Raw genomic sequence first — 16501 nt, 5'->3', positions numbered from 1 at the left:
TGAGCACTGTTAGTCGTGCATGCTATTTCATCCAGGAAGGCACGTCCGCCCATCGCCTGTAATATAATGCCTCAATACTAATCGCTGTAGTGTGGCGTTGCCCCATAAGGGCTGCGCACGCGGCGGCGTGACGTTGCACGTCGCCGCGTGCGGCTTAAATAAACGGGGCGTTCCCGGAAGCGGTAGAGCGACCGGGGAGCCCGAACCTGACGGACGTGTGCGTGTGAGCTCTGTTGGGTTGGGGGCTCACGGGCATGCCTGGGGGGCAAAGGACAGACCCCCAACAGTGGCGACGAGTGATGTCGGATGCCCGGGCCCGGCGGTGAAAGGCGTCCGGAATTTTTCAAACGAACGGAACGTTCACGGACGTTTCGTTTCATGCCGTGGCTGCTGACCGCACACGCGGCTGGCGGCCATTTTGCATACGAGGCCGCGGAACTTCTCGGAGATCCGGGTCTAATTTTTGGATTTTGTGGTTGCTGAATGCATGACCTGCACGCCCATACCCAATTTGTGTGTTTTCATCAGATTTTGGGACTGTTACGTCGAGTGTAAGCCGGGATAAGGACTAATATGGTAGGGCCTGCTTAGTCCAGTCCATACACGTGGCTCAATTTTTGGGACTTCTATACGGCAGTGCTTTGCTGCAAGGTGGCAACAAGGCACTTCCTCGCCCCCTTCATCATCAGGACACTCTTTTTGATCCTCTTCATCATCACGAGGTGGTGGCCGTTCTGGGAAGTTCTGTTCGTGTGTTTGCACCAGGCTGTGTGTGGCATGGGGGTGCATCCTTCCGCATGGTGATGGTGGGAATCTGAATTGCGGCCCCAGGTCTGGTAGTGGGGTGCCTGTGCGCTCAGTCCCATGTCCGACAGCGACCAGGACGGTGACACCGCGGATCCTGGGGAAGAATCTCAGGACGAAGGTCAGGCGGCCCAGCCTGAAGCTCTGCAACCGCTGCCACCGGGGAATCAGGGGCCTGCACCAGAGGCACCACTAGGGGCGCAGCCTGTTGCTCCACAAGGGCCCCCCATTATGGCTCAAGCTAGAGCCCAGGCAGCCCTGCAACCGATACCAGAATTCGATCCTACGGGCCCCCCGTCCAGTCTGGGGCCCCGATGGAAGAGGTGGGTGGCCCGCCTGGACATGTACTTCAGGGCTGCTCGAGTGGATGACGATGACAGCATGGTAGCCACCATGCTGTACTCGGCGGGAGCCGCGGTTCAGGAGATCTTCGAGTCGCTGACTCCGGTGGACCAGACCTATGGTGAGGCGAAAGCGGCTCTCCTCGCACACTTCCTTCCACTGCCAACGTGGACTTTGAGAGATTCGTGATGCTGTCGGCCAAGCAGAAGGATGATGAGACCCTGGACACGTTTTACGGCCGCCTGCGCCGCCTTTCCCAAGGGTGCGCGTGGGGGGACGCGGAGGACATGATACGGACAATGCTGATCCAAGCATGCTCCTCCGGCAAACTGAGGAGACAGGTCCTCAGAGAGCCGGGAATCACTCTGTCCCGTATACTAGAACTGGGTCGATGTCACGAAGTGGCTGAGGCACGGGCAAACAAGATGGAAGCGGGTTCACGCTCGATCAAGGCCGAATAGGTGTGCGCTGTGTGGCGGGGCGGCAGAGGAACAAGAAGGCCTGGTGGAGCCCCCCGAGACACGGCAGGAAGATCGGGGGAGTCATGTCAGAAATGTGGCTATGACCTCCCCCACCCCACAGAGTGCCCAGCCGCAGGAAGAACATGTGGCCGATGTGGGCTGCCGGATCACTTCTCGAGAGTGTGTAAGTCGGCTCTACCTGTCATGGTACCCAGAGGTCCTGCCCGAATCTGGACTCCGCGCCAAACCCGGCCATCCAACGTGGCCCAGGTGGATCAAGCGGAAGAGGAGGCTCAGGCAGAGGAGGCTGAAGTAGAGGAGGAGGAAAACATCTTCTTCGTCTCAAGCATGGGGATCCTGAAAGGCAAAAGCAGGAGACAGCCAAGGTGCGTGGTGGAGGTGAACCGCTCGCCTGTTCCCGTGCTGGTGGACACCAGGGCATCGGTCAATGTTATGGCGAGGGGAGATATTATGACGCTCTTGACCCATTACCGAAACTGGCTGTGCCAAGAGCTCGCATCTTCGCCTTCGGTGGACTCGAGCCCATACCGCTGGACGGAGCGTTCGTGGCGAAGGTGGAGCATGAAGGCTCGAAGATCAGAGCCCGGTTCTATGTGACCCCCATAAGCAACAACACCCTGCTGAGCTGTGCGGCTGCGGAGGCACTCGCGATAGTGAGTTTTGCGTACTCAGTATACCTGGAAGATATCAACGATCTACTGGACAAGTACGCAGCCCTGTTCAACGGCATTGGGAGAATGACCGGTGATCCAGTCCGGCTACACATTGACGACTCAGTACAACCAATTGCCCTGAAACACCGGAGAGTTCCTTTTCATCTGAGGGAGCAAGTCGACAAAGAACTGGACAACCTGGTGGCCTTGGACATCATCGAGAAAGTGGAAGGCCCAACACCATGGGTGTCCCCCATTGTCGTGGCCAGGAAACCAAAGCAGCCGGACACCGTTCGCATCTGTGTGGATATGAGGCTACCCAACAAGGCCATAAAAAGGGAGCGACACCTGACCCTGCCCATCGATGACATAATTGCTGAGGTCCAGGGGGCCAGATTCTTCTCCAAACTCGACCTCAGAGCAGGGTACCATCAAGTTGTCCTCCATCCGGAGTCCCGGTACATTACTACATTCACCACCCACCGGGGACTCTACAGGTACAAGAGGTTGAGCTTTGGGGTATCGTCAGCTGCCGAAGTGTTTCAGAACATTATCCGGGGTGCACTTGCTGATCTTGAAGGGGTACTCAACATCAGTGATGACATTTTGGTGTTTGCCAACACGGAGGTGATCCACCTGAAGCGCCTGGCCAAGACCTTCGAGAGACTACAGTCATTGGGCCTCACCATCCATAGGGACAAGTGCGAATTCTTGCGCCCATCAATAGAATTCTTTGGGTTCGTGTTCAAGGAAGGAGGGGTGTCACCCGACCCGCGGAAGGTTCAGGACATAAAGAGTGCACAGCCCCCGGAATCCGTATCAGAAGTGAGAAGTTTTCTGGGCATGGTGACCTACTGTGGTCGGTTCATCCAAAACCTGGCCTCGAGGTCTGAGCCGCTCAGAGCTCTTACCAAGAAAGAGACCGCCTGGCACTGGGGTCCACTGGAACAGTCGGCGTTCGAGGACATCAAGAGCGCCCTAACAACGGAAGACACCATGGCGTTTTTCGACCCGGCGCTACCCTTGGAGATTGTGGTCGACGCCAGTCCGTTCGGCCTGGGGGCGGTCCTGACCCAGGTGGACCGGGATGGAAACCTCTGGCCCGTAGCATACGCCAGCAAGGCGCTCTCGGAAACGGAGCAGAGGTACTCCCAGATCGAGAGGGAGGCCCTGGCGGTCTTGTGGGGATGCCGACATTTTCGCCTCTATGTGCTGGGGCGCCCGGTGACTGTGGTGACTGATCATAAACCCCTGCTCCCGATTCTGGCGGGCTCGTCATCTAAGCCCCCGGCCAGAATTGAGAGATGGATGCTCGCATTGCTTGAGTACGGGGTCACGCTGGAATACCGGCCAGGTGCCAACAATGCAGCGGACTTCCTTTCCTGTCATCCCGGAGTGCGTGGGGGAGTGGCGGGACCCCCAACATGTACCACACGTGCGATGTTACAAAATAGAAACCCATTCACACTGTAATATGATGAAGCAATTGCCAACGTGCTCTTTAAACAATATAATATGTATAATCAAGCAAAATAGAAGTTAGCAAGCGCACGTATAGTTAAGAGTAACAGAAGTATGACTTTACGGCTAGGAGAGCAGCAAAAAAAGAGGAGGGGTCACAGGCAAGACATGACATGGGGAGTTTATTGGAGCAGGATTGTTTACTGTTAAGAGACACAAAACTACAGAGACACCGTGGACTTCTAGGGATTTGTAGTCCCTTGTATTAGAAGTTTTGTTAAAGTCGGTTTAGTTATTGGTTTAAAAACAAGAAAAACAAAAAAACAGGAAAGTTTGATTTTTCAAAAGAAGCTTCTGGAGAGTGGCATTAAAGACTTTGGCACCGATTCATGGAATTGTTTACACGGTTCAAAGTGACTTTGCTCTGCTGAAAAGTGACTTTGCACAGTCGACACAAATCCTGATTCATGGAACTGTGCAAAGTGTATTTTTGCAAAGTCATTTTGTACTGCAAAATTGACTATGCACTGACTCTGCATTGACTTTGCTCGACAAAGACACACGTTGCACAGTTCCATGAATCGGCGTTTGTGTCAGCAGTGCAAAGTCACTTTTCAGCAGTGCAAAGTCACTTTGAATCGTGCAAGAAATTCTATGAATCGGGCCCTTTAAAGCATAATGCTCGCCTCCGGTCTTGACATAGAATGGTGTGGGACATGGCCACCTGGAGAAACGTTTGGGGTGAAATGAATGGCTCTCTGCTTTTATCTCGGTTTAATGAACCCGGTGATGTGGAGTTTGTATTTTTTCTAGAGATGGTACTTCAGTTTCATAAAGATGTATATTTCAAGTGTACTCTCAGAGTCGGCAGTGAGGGAGAGAGGGGTGGGAGTGGTTTCAAGGTTTATCTTCTGTTGATTATCTTGGCATTTGGCAGTAGGTTGGATGCACTGTTCACAAAACGAACCAATTAATATCAATAAAATATACTGAAGAAATAAAGAAAGAAGGGCTTGGGAGCACGATCACAACCTGGAGTTCAGCAAAGATAAATAGCATGTCCCTTACCCAGGAAGGCCCAAGCTTCCCTTCCTGATCTCATTGTTCTGTGAAAGGGCTGTTATCCATTCATAATCACTCTCGGTCTCTGCCAGGTGTATATACTTGGTCTCCTAAGGAAGAAAAGGTTAGGAAGGTAAGAACGCACCAGCCAAAGGCGCATTACATTCACACAGTTTTTAGTTCAACAAATCGCATGAAATTCTCTGCAGCTGTCATCGTCCATATCATTTGCTGTCAGGCCCGGTTGCTGTCCCTTTCAGACTGCTGATACCTAGTGCAAACTCAACTCAGGTCTTCCCTCTCCCGTATGGCACAATAAAAGAGCTTGAAAGCGCAATTAAGTTCTGCATAAGAGTCCTACTAACATATAATACACTTGCTTATATGAGTTGAGGGTGCAGAACACTGATACTCCATGTGTACACATGTGGGATTTGCAAAATCAATAATATATTGGAACATTTCTGCATCACATAGAGGGCTAATTGAGTGCCCGTTGATGCATATTGCACCAAGCATCGAGCAGTAATCTATGGAGAGTAGGTACTCACAGATAATAAATGTAGATATGGACTACATTCTGAATGCTGTGAGTAGAATGCCAATGGATAGAGGAACAAGTGGGAGCTCTGTAGAAGGTCTGGAAGTAGAGTCCGGGACAGCCTGAGAGATTGAGTTTATACTAGAGGCAGGTTGGAGTAGATGGGGGAATGGGATGGAGGTCAGGGACATCATTTGGGGGTCACTCGGGCCCTGCTATCTACCTTGCTTGATCCAACTTACCAATATGTACAATGTAAGAAATGCATATTGGCATGTCTTTTCAACACAGGACACTGTAATATAACAGTGCTCTCTGGAGGGTTTATGGAGACTGTTTATCCATTTCGAAGATCAGCGAAATAGTAAGGGCTAATAGCCAAGCAGCCTGCACAGCAGGTCCGAATCTGGGCACAGCTTTTACTTTTTTTTTTTTAAATGTGCTTTTGTGCAGAGCATGATTCTTTAACAGGTGTTATGCCAAAATAATGCCAAGCGACATTTTGTTTCCCATGGCTGTGCACAAACACAGAAGATAGAGAGCTCTAATCAACAGTTATCAACATTAAACACATAACTGTTCTGAAAATAATCATTCATAATTTATTGAACATTAAAAATACAAGTTATTAAAACTTCAACATTTATAAAACACTGTATAAAAAAATCAAAAAATGTGACAAACACTGGCTATTGAAATAGGCTTCGATCCTAATTGATCGTGGATCAATATAGCTAAAGAGGCTCAAATTAATATCTCTTGAACATCTTCATCAGTTAGTTGACCTATGACTGTTATCAATGGAGAAAACATATAAATCATTGTCATTTGCTCAACATGTTTCAGTCCTCTATAGGTTATTAAAGGGACCTTCGTCAGGAGTAGTGTCACTAATAATTCTATAAAAACAATTACAAGATCTACTAGTAATGTATATAGCTGTATAACTACTACAGCTGCTTGTAAAACGGTGTGGCTGTAGATCTCTTCGTACAGTAACTGTTGTAGCTGGTTTGTTCTGTGGAGAGAATTGAAGAAGTAGCCTTGAATAAAGCAAGAAATGTCTTCTCTTGGGTAGATAATCCCTCTATATGTAGAGATAAATCACCTGTAGCGGGTGGTCGGAGTCTCTAGTTTCTTTCATCTAGCTCTCTGAAGTACAGAGAGATCGCGGGCTTCAAAGCATCTACCTCGTTTATTGTAGTTCGAATATTCGGAGCCTCTGCCTCGATATTTTGTATCACTCTGTTAATGGCGAATAGAATAGCGGAACTGGGATCAGAGCCAAGCCATTTGATATGTCACGTCCAGTCTCTCTCAGGTCTTTATTGACTTAGTCTTCAGGTCAAATGTGAAATTATTGTATTGATGATTGATTGAAATGCATTTTGGCTTTACGCGATTTCGTAACTAAGAGGGAATCACCTTTGAATTGATGGGTTTTGAGTAAATTGTTGGTACAAAATCTGGTGGGAAAAAAATGGATTGGAGCTTGCGTATGTGGTGCTCGCTCATACTAGTGGAAAGATTAAAGAACTGTGTAAATATTGTTGGTGACGAAATTAAGAATGGAGGAAGTTACCCCACTTGCGCATTTATGCAAGCAACTGCCCAAGCATGCAGTAAAACTGAAGAAATATAGCCAGGAGTGGGTTATGGGTACTGCCAATAAGATGTTTATGCTTTGGCCCCAGAAGGGGTCGCTTTCTAAGGCTGTTTTACAGCACATGACCACCTTCCTACACGCCACATATTCAGGCAAGAAGCTAGAAAAACGTCTTGCTGTCCTTGAGTTATGGAAAATGTTTGAAGAAACAAAGGTGGAAGAACCACCCACAGACTGGATACTAAATGTATGTACGGAGGGGGGTGAGACGCCTACCACCCCAACAGCCCCGCCTGAGCCAGTCATCGAAGGGAGCAAAACAGAAGGGGTTTACCCGCTAAGAGAACTCAAGGCAGCTACGGGGTATAGCAATCCCGCATATGAGTCACCTACGTGCATTAGTGACGAGATCAAGGAGAGGGAGCAGGACACTAATCTTGCCTCTGCAGTCCCGAGGGAAAGGGAAAGACGCGATTGTGGAAAAAAGGATCAGGCACAGACTAGTGCATCTCTCGAGAAAGAGAGAGAGGGAAAGAAGCGGAAAGGAAGTGATGAGTTAGCCTTTGCAAAGGGCGAATGGATGGGAGGGCAGATACTATTGAAATTAGATGGAAAGGGAAGCGATGAGGTACGGTCGAGAGAAAGGACTGATGAAGCACAAGGAAGGGAGAAGGAAAGGGAGAAGGAAGTAAGAGAAGAAAGGACAAGAAAGAAAGATAGGCTAAGACGAGAACAACTATATCGCGAAGAGCAAGGAATACCGCTCAATCGCACACAATACGCAGCCTATGAAAAGTACAGGGAGAACATGCTAAAGTTAGAGGAAGAAAGGAGAGTGCACGAAAGAAAAGTAAAAAAGCAGGAAGATGAGGAAAGTAGAAGGGCAAAAGAATGTAGAAATGAACAAATGAGGCAAGTAGATAAGGCTAGGGAGGAAGCAAAAAAGCGAAAGGAAATAGACGAAGAAATAGAACGTAAGCACAGACAGAGGGCACGGGATCTTGAATATTTGAAGAGGGAAGTGATTAAACCCAGTCCTGCAGTAGAATGGGAAGACATAGAAGATTTTTTTCCTGCAAGCGATGCGGTACCAGGTGCAAGCGGGACAAATTTTGAAGATGACTTCGACACCAGAAGCATCGGGGAAACGATTGATAAAATCTGTGATGAGATGGGACTGGAACTAGTTTACCAAGGGGAAGGGAAGATGAGCGCTTAGAGAGCACTCAACTATATGACACTGAGGATGTCACCCGAAGTAGTGGGAGCAGGGGACTGTCCCTAGACAGGCTGAAGATTGGGCAAAATGAAGAAGACGCTAGGAGTTGTGTAAACTGGGAGTACTCAGAATCTGAAACAGAGGATGTGGCATATGAAGAAGGGAGACGGTGTGAAAAACGACCCCGAGGGGACCGAAGGGTACGATGGTCAGACTCTAGCAGGTCCACAAGTAGGGCACCAAAGTCTACCACGCAGTCCGGCCGTCATGAAGGAATACCCCACGATCAGTGAGAGGCGTCAGCACCTGCCTATGCAGACAGACTAAGGGCATTGCCAGGTAGACAGCAAGGCGGGAATGCCACCCCGGCAATAGACCAGAGAGCTATGGGGAAAGAGAAGGAGGACTGCGCAAGACCACAATATATTCCATGGCCACACATGGACCGAGAGAATCTTAAAAATAAGCTTCCAATGCTGACATCGTGAGCCGGAAAATGGATACACGAGTTAGAGAAAATGACGGGGGTGTCACCTTAGCTATAGGGGACATTAAGGGCCTCCTAATTTCTATACTTGGTGAAAGAGCAGCTGATGTATGGAAATGGGCAGGCTATCCTAGGGTAACCTTAACTAATACCTCCCATGACAGAGCGCCATTTAACAACTGCAGAGCAGCAGAGTGGAAAGTGCTTCGAACGCTATAACCAGACACGTCCGATATGGGAGCTATAATGACTCGGAAAATGAAAGATTCCGAGGATCCGTTGATTTATATCCGGAATTTTCAGGACGCGTGGGTACTCGAAATGCATGAGTCTTGGAAAAAATCTATCCCCGTATTCTACCACATATTATGCCAAGGGTTACCCGAACCGGTGCAGAAGCAGCTTAAAAAATTGGTAGGAGTAGAAGCAAAACCATGGGCCGCAATACAGTTGACAATTGCACACTACTGTAGATTGTTGCAAGAAAAGAATCGGAAAAAGAGGCAACGCGTAAGGGAGAGGAGGCCAAGCTAGTGCAAAAGAAACTCTCAAAATATGCTTTTGAGGGAGCCATGCTCACCAGCCCAGCTGAGCCAAGCGCACAACAAGCTACCAACCCATCGCAGAATAATCAGGGTAACGCAGGGTTCTACCCGAAAGGAAGGGGCTTTGGAGGAAGAGGATGGCAGAATAATCAGGGAGGGTTTTGAGGTAACCAAGGAGGTTTCCAGAATGTTCAAGGGGGCTTCCAGAATGCACAGATGGGCAGTCCAGCTACGCCAGATGGACAGATGGCCCGACCACCACCAGTGTGTTGGCTGTGTGGAATGATGGGACACGTAGCGCGTATGTGCAGAAGCCAAGGCATGTGGCAAAACAGCCAAGGGATGGGGGCAGGCATGATGAATCAACCTGCCGTCCCGCAACCGCATTACACAGTGCAGCCGCAGGCATCAGGCATGCAGCAAGGGGCACAGCAAGTGGTTCAACCACCGAACATGGGGAACTTGCCGCAGGGACAATCCCAGCAGGCACAGCCACACATGTCGCAGAGCACTAGCTCCAGAGGGGCAGTTAACCCTGGGACTGGGGGAAATCAACAAGTATACAGTGGACGAACTTATATATAAAATAGGATAGCTCACAGGGGACTCTGATGTCCTCTATCCTATTGGTGACACCAGACCCTAACAGGGAACCAAGGGTGAATGTCACCATAGGGGGAAAGAATATTCCTTCTTAGTTGATACGGGTGCAACGCGCTCATGCATTCGAGAAGGCAAGTTTTCCTTGTCCAGCGAGGCTATAGATACTCAGAGTTTCACTAGAGCTCATAGTAGAGTTCCCTTTACAGGCGCACTCCCAGTCTCAGTGGGTGAGCGCGAAATGAATGTACCCCTATTATATTCACGTCAGACTCCAGTAAATATTCTGGGACGGGACCTGATGACTAAATTAAACATGACCATCTCATTTATCGAGAATGGTATAGTGGGCCCCACTCCAGGAATGCATTATTCAAACGTGTGCGAAATGATCACAGCATACTCTGGACATGAAGCAATGAGGGCTATACCGCTAGAAGCAGAGGTTTCGCATATATGGCATTCGGGTGCTTATGGCGGGATTGCCAGGCCTTGCAGACAGACCTATGAGAACCCCAGATGAGTTTCTATTCAGACCAAGAATACCCATGCACGAAGAGGAGGGACAAGTATTTACTTTAAGGGTGCAATCTTCCGCAGTACGAGGGAAAGTGGTATTGGTCGAAGGATGTAATGATGAAGGCAGACAATGGGGTGCGATTGTCGCCATTGAAGAAGGGTACTGAGTGACTGACGTCACCGATGATGATCTGTTCGATGAACACCCTGACCTAGAAGAGACAAGGGTGGAAGTGAGTCTCATATTTTGGGTCAAAATGATCAAACGAGAGGTGCCACAGAGAATGATGTTGGCACTAGTACGCCCGGAATACTTTGATGACGACATGGCCCAAGTGCCTGCCGCAGTATGCACAACAGGACCCTACGATGTAGGACTCCTGAAGGGGGCAGGGGAAGTGAAAATTAAACTGAAGCCAAGAGCAATTTTACTGAGAGCGCGACAGTATCCCATGTCCAGAGAGGCAGATGAAGGGATCGCGAAGACAATCTCTGGCATGATGGAGCAGGGCATCCTTGTGACGTCAGAATCGCTGTGTAACACAGTGATTTACCCTGTCAAGAAATCAAAAGGAGGGTCTTGGCGTTTAATCCAAGATTTAAGAGCCTTAAACGATATTGTTGAAGCCGAGTTCCCTCTAGTCCCGAACTCCTCTACAATCCTATGCAACATACCCACTGAGGCAAAATATTTCACGGTGATCAATCTGAAGAATGCGTTTTTCTCGATACCGTTGCACCGTGACTCACAAGACCTGACGTCATTCACTTTCAGACAAATGCGCCTGAAAAGCACGAGGTTTCCACAGGGGTACTGCGAGTCCCCGTCTATATTCAACAGAGTCCTGCAAATGGACCTAAGCAATATTCGGGTGGACAGAGTTGTGTTGTAGTACGTGAATGTCATTCTGATCTGCAGCACCACTGAAGAGCAATGCAGGCAAGACTCTGTCCAGCTACTAACTATACTGGTTGAGAAGGGATACAAAGTTGATAAGGAGAAGCTGCATCACTGTCAGCCAGAAGTATTGTACATAGGGCAACTGATTTCACATGAGGGGAAGAAGGTGACTCCAGAGAGGGCTGAAGCTATCATGAACACGGCCAAGCCGCGCACAATAAAATAAATGCAAAGCTTCTTAGACCTGTGCAATTACGTCAGAGCATGGGTCTTCGACTACAGCTCATATACCAAGCCCTTGCTTCAGGCCCTAAAAAAGGCTCAGGCGACAAGGGAAGATATCGAGTGGACTGAGGCAATGGAAAAGGGGTTTACAGAACTCAAGGGGGCAATTTGTAAGGCCCCAGTTCTCGGGATTCCTAATTATGCAGAGGAGTTCTCCCTGTTCTCACATACTGATGGTAATTTCATGACGGCAGTGCTCGTGCAGCGAACCTCACTGGGGTACAAGCCCTTAGCATATTACAGCGGGAATCTGGACCCAGTCATGGAGGGCCATTTCCCTTGCGAACAAAATCTAGCTGCTGCCATGTTCGCCATCGAGAAGGCGTCATCCATTGTGATGGGGTGCACTCACTGTTCGCCATACTAGAGAAGCCAAAAGGCACACTGAAGTCTCAAAGAGCATCCGCCTATGAGGTGATCATCTCTAATCCATCGATCAAAATAATGCGATGTAAAACTGTAAACCCTGCTAGGTTCATAGCTGAGCCAGTCACAGAGGGAGAACCCATATACGACTGTGCGAACTATGAGGAATTATATGATGAAATCCCCAGGGTAAAGGAAAATGCCCTGGCGAGTGGAGAGATCGTCTTCATTGACGGGTCTTCGAGAATAGACCGAGAAGATGGACAAAGGTATACAGACGTGGCCGTGGTGAAACACCTGGCGAACGGGGAGTTTCGAGTACTCGTTAGTGCACGAATACCATCCCACTATTCTGCACAAGCTGCAGAACTGCTAGCACTGATACTCGCCATTGAGAATCATGCAGACCAGGAAGTAACTGTGTGACGTCCACAGTGCACACAGGCTTAGCGCGCTGGAAGAGGAGGGGCTACCTCCGAGCAGATGTCCGCCAGTGCAGCATGCAGCCTTATTGGACAGGCTGACAAAAGCACTACAGCTCGCGGTGGGCATAGCCGTCGTGAAATGCGCCGCTCATACCAAGGGGACGGATTTCGTGTTACGTGGAAATCATGAAGCGGACACAGAAGCCAAGCGTATGGCATCTAGGAACTAAACAATCATGGATGTGGAGGTGGCACATACCCATGAGCGGATGATAGTAGCGCGAGCCACACCAGAAGCCTATAGCAATATGGGGCAGACTCAGCTAATGGAGCTCCAAGGGGAGGCACCTCAGGAGGAGAAATATCTGTGGAAACGTCAGGGGTGCTCTTTAAACCCCTCTGACGGATTGTGGAGGCAAGACATCACTGGTAAACCAGTAATACCTGTCGCCCTTCTGAAAGTAGCGCTAGAACAGCTTCACTACCCCATTCACATGTCAAAAGAAAACATAGCCGCAACGCTCGCAGAAGACTGGTTCACACCGAATTTAGCAGAGCATGTTGCATTTTTCATGGTGAACTGCATTGTCTGCCAGCAGTTCACCGCTGGGCACACATTAAAAGTAGTGAGAGGAATCATTCCCAGACCAAATGGACCGTTTCAGCACTTACACATCGATTATGTCAATATGATTCAAGTGTGCAATGGGTACAGATATTTAATTGTGGTGGTGTGTCCATTCTCTAGATGGATAGAAGCAGGTCCCTGTACACACCCCGACACTACCTGTGCTGCCAAGTTCCTAGTGAGGGAGGTGTTCCCTAGATGGGGGGTGTGCGAAGTAATGAGATCAGATAATGGGGCTCACTTTGTAAATTCAGTTTTCGAACAGATTAGCTTGTTGCTTGGTATAAAGCACAGGTTCTCGTCGGCATATCATCAGAAATGAAAGACTATCTCAACTGTATGACATCCAGTCCCTTTGTCATTACAGACCAGCTGCAGCGACGGCGAAAAGGGGACAGCGCAACAGAAAGTGCTGGTGCAGGCGCAGCTCAAATCCTTTGTGCGCCCCTCGTCTTCCCTGGTTACACAGTATTGGTGAAGAACCACACAAGAAAGAGGTGGGACGCGCCAATATTTAATGCTCCCTTCTTCGAAGAGGACCGAACCCGGTCTGCTGTCAAGCTCAAGGGCAGAAGAGCCTGGATCTTCCTAAATGACATTAAACCCTACATAGGAGAAAGCCCTCAGCTGCATCCAGCTGTGAAGAAGCTACAGACAACGGGAAAGAACCTCAGTACGTGCAGACAAGATCCATGACGAGGAAGAAGAACGCATGAGCAGAAAAGACAAGACAAAAAGAGCTCTTGTGAAAATCTTGGCCTTACACCGAACTTTTCCTCTAAGTACTGATAGGGATAAAAGCAACAAAACAAACACTCTGAGCAGCCAAAGTAACAGGGTAAAGAAGAGAATCACACACCCAAAGCCGCCGTAATGCTAATTAAATAAATGTTTAGAGCCACATTGAACACTGAAAAGACCCTAAGACTCTGATAAGTGGAAAGTAAGACATTCCTGAGAACCAAAAACAATATCCCGAAGCAAACAGAACCAAGACTGTACCGCAAAACTCATGGTCTCCCCCAGTAGAAATATTACAAAGGATGTGCTTTCCTGTTTCCGATTAGTATTAGAGACATATCCATCATTCGTAGGGAGAGACACAAGTATCCCAGATTTCATCCAACATCCAGCTAACAGTAAGATAATACAGCAACTACTGTCCTAGCCGAGGCTTTTGCCGAAGTGCCAGAGTATTGGGAATAAGGACAAATGCTGCCACCTCAAGTGATCATCAATGAACTGACTTACACCCTATTTTTCCGAATTATAGAGGAGTGCCCAGGAGCTGTTGGGAGAACCACAGATACCCTAACCTTCATCATAGACCCAAGAATCAATGAATTCCTAAACCAAGTGTGGTACAAACTAAACTACGTGGTTGCAATCCACGCAGCAGGAAAGTGTAAAAACTGTTCACGTCAAAAGAAAGGATTTTGATCAGGACCCAGCAAACAGGGCAGATGTCCCTGTCACCCGCAGATACATAGCTGGCTCACAATGTCATGCTCAGACTAGTCGCAGACTATCCAGAAACGGTAGGAAGGCCTGCAGATGTTGACGTCATCACCTTCCTTAGAGATATGGCCAACGCCCCACACATGGGCACACTTCTCCATGGTATAATGCTGCAAGTGGAGCTATCCAACTTCCAGTGAGAATTCTTAAGGGGATTCCAGTGAGACCTTTCGCAGAGGGACAGATCAAGGAGACAAAGACTGGTCAGTCGCTGCAAGAAAGGCTTGTGATCTAGAGACTAGAAAACAAGAGCAAAAATCGTTGACACCAGAAGACAGCAGATACGCATACTGAGTCTTCTTCCATCTCATTGAGAACTTTCCAGAACTAGTGGGTAGACCCAACAATGTTGACGTAGCCACATTTCTCAGAGATCCAGTGAAGAACGCCCAATTAAACAGGCTCCTGAGAGCCATCATAGCGCAACTAAGAAGCAATTATGGACATCCACTGCTGAGGAGAGCCTTAGAAGGAGGAGATCCAAAATAGAACATTTCGTCATTTTACCGCTGTGGAGCAGACAGAGGAAAGAGACACTGTTCTTCAACGTGTCGCAGAGAGACTGAACGAAAGGAGCGAACACAAGAACTTCACCATCTTATTTTTCTTTTCCTTCAACCTTCCCATTTTTTCTATTTTTTCATATGCTCACTTTTGCTTTTATGTTTTGTTCCTAATTTTGCAACATCTTATTTTTGTGATTTTAACTCGTTTTTTTTACCTTTTCCATATATTCATTTTTATTTTTGTTCCTATTGTTACAACTCTATTTTTGTGAGTATAGCTCAGTTTTTCCTATTTTAGCCACACATACACTTTCAGTTTTATTTTTTTATTTATTTATTTAATTAATTTTTCAGCATTCCATTTTGTGTGATTTTGTAGCAGTTCCATCGTTTTATTCTTTCGCATTGAACTGTTTCCAGCATGTCCTCAGGACCAAGGCAAATTCGAGGCATTCATTGCGACCTCACCTACTACAGATACACATAAATAAATGTGCTGTACCAGAATAGATAACCTAACCTTTTTCCATAGTCTAGCGAACAGAACTGTGCTGCATACCCAGAGACTGTCATCATCACCCACAAGAGGGGGGACACTTAAAAGCACTCGACACTTTAGTAATAATAGACCTTTTGAACTGTGCGATCAAAGCACGAAAAGAATAAATAATTAACTATGGACTTTATCGAAATGGGGGCCCAGAACAGTAACATAGTTCTACCCCCAGCAGAAGGGCCTCCACATCCCTTGAAGAAAATGCTGCAAATTATCGTTCCTAACGATAATGTGCATATGCACAGTGCTTATTGTTGTTTTCCTATTATTAACAATCAGAACTGCTTTCTTTATTGGTGAGCAAAGTGTCCCACTATCAGTACCACCACAGGATAATGAACGTCAGGGTCACACAAAAGCACCCAGACCCTATATAGTGATTCCAGTTCCAAGAAAAGCTAATGATGAAGCAAATGATTTGAAATTGAATGTAATTAGCAGTGATACGTCTATACATGAGATAATGAAGGGGGAGAAAAGCATGAGACAAGGACAACAAGAAATGAATGATAATGTAGCACTAGCCACACAAACAAGGGTAATTGTCAATGGCTACAAGGCTTCTGACGAAGGCAGCAGAAAAGGAGGGATTGCCTGCCAAGCAATCGATTCCAGAAAACAAGGGAAATGCCCAGGAAAAGCCAAGTGAAATTCTAAAGACAGATGGAATAACAAAATCCCTCAAAATAACAGAGATGGCCACTAAAGAATTGACAGAAAAGACACAGATGCTAATAAAGTATATGTTCCCATTCATAGCCCACGCAAAGAAACTGCACGAGGAGCTGAAGAACAGGACTATAGAAACTATGACAGCAGGCACACCTGCTCCAACACAAGGAACAAGCCGCGAGCCCACAACACAGCCTCACGTTGGGAAGTTTGCGAACAAATGGTGGTCAGGGGAAACTGACGACAGACTACAAAAGGGAGGGAAAGGAAACGCAAAGCCTTCTCCTACCATAGCGATACAGTCGAGGCAGCCTGCACCACCG

General features: G+C 47.8%; 1 protein-coding gene across 1 annotated transcript in view; it reads right to left on the bottom strand.

Moving 5' to 3' along the window:
• Positions 1-16501, bottom strand: part of LOC138582916 (alpha-N-acetylgalactosaminide alpha-2,6-sialyltransferase 1-like) — a 376181-nt gene that overhangs the window by 66754 nt on the left and 292926 nt on the right. Inside the window, exon 5 of the mRNA XM_069654669.1 lies at positions 4811-4914. Within this exon, the coding sequence (XP_069510770.1) occupies positions 4811-4914 (104 nt within the window). The remainder of the gene's footprint in view (positions 1-4810; positions 4915-16501) is intronic.

This window comes from Ambystoma mexicanum, chromosome 3q (assembly GCF_040938575.1).
Source record: "Ambystoma mexicanum isolate Mex_15411 chromosome 3q, UKY_AmexF1_1, whole genome shotgun sequence".
NCBI classification, from domain to species: Eukaryota; Metazoa; Chordata; class Amphibia; order Caudata; family Ambystomatidae; genus Ambystoma; species Ambystoma mexicanum.
The sequence above is the reverse complement of the archived record's forward strand: the minus strand, read 5'-3'. Positions and strand labels throughout refer to the sequence as shown.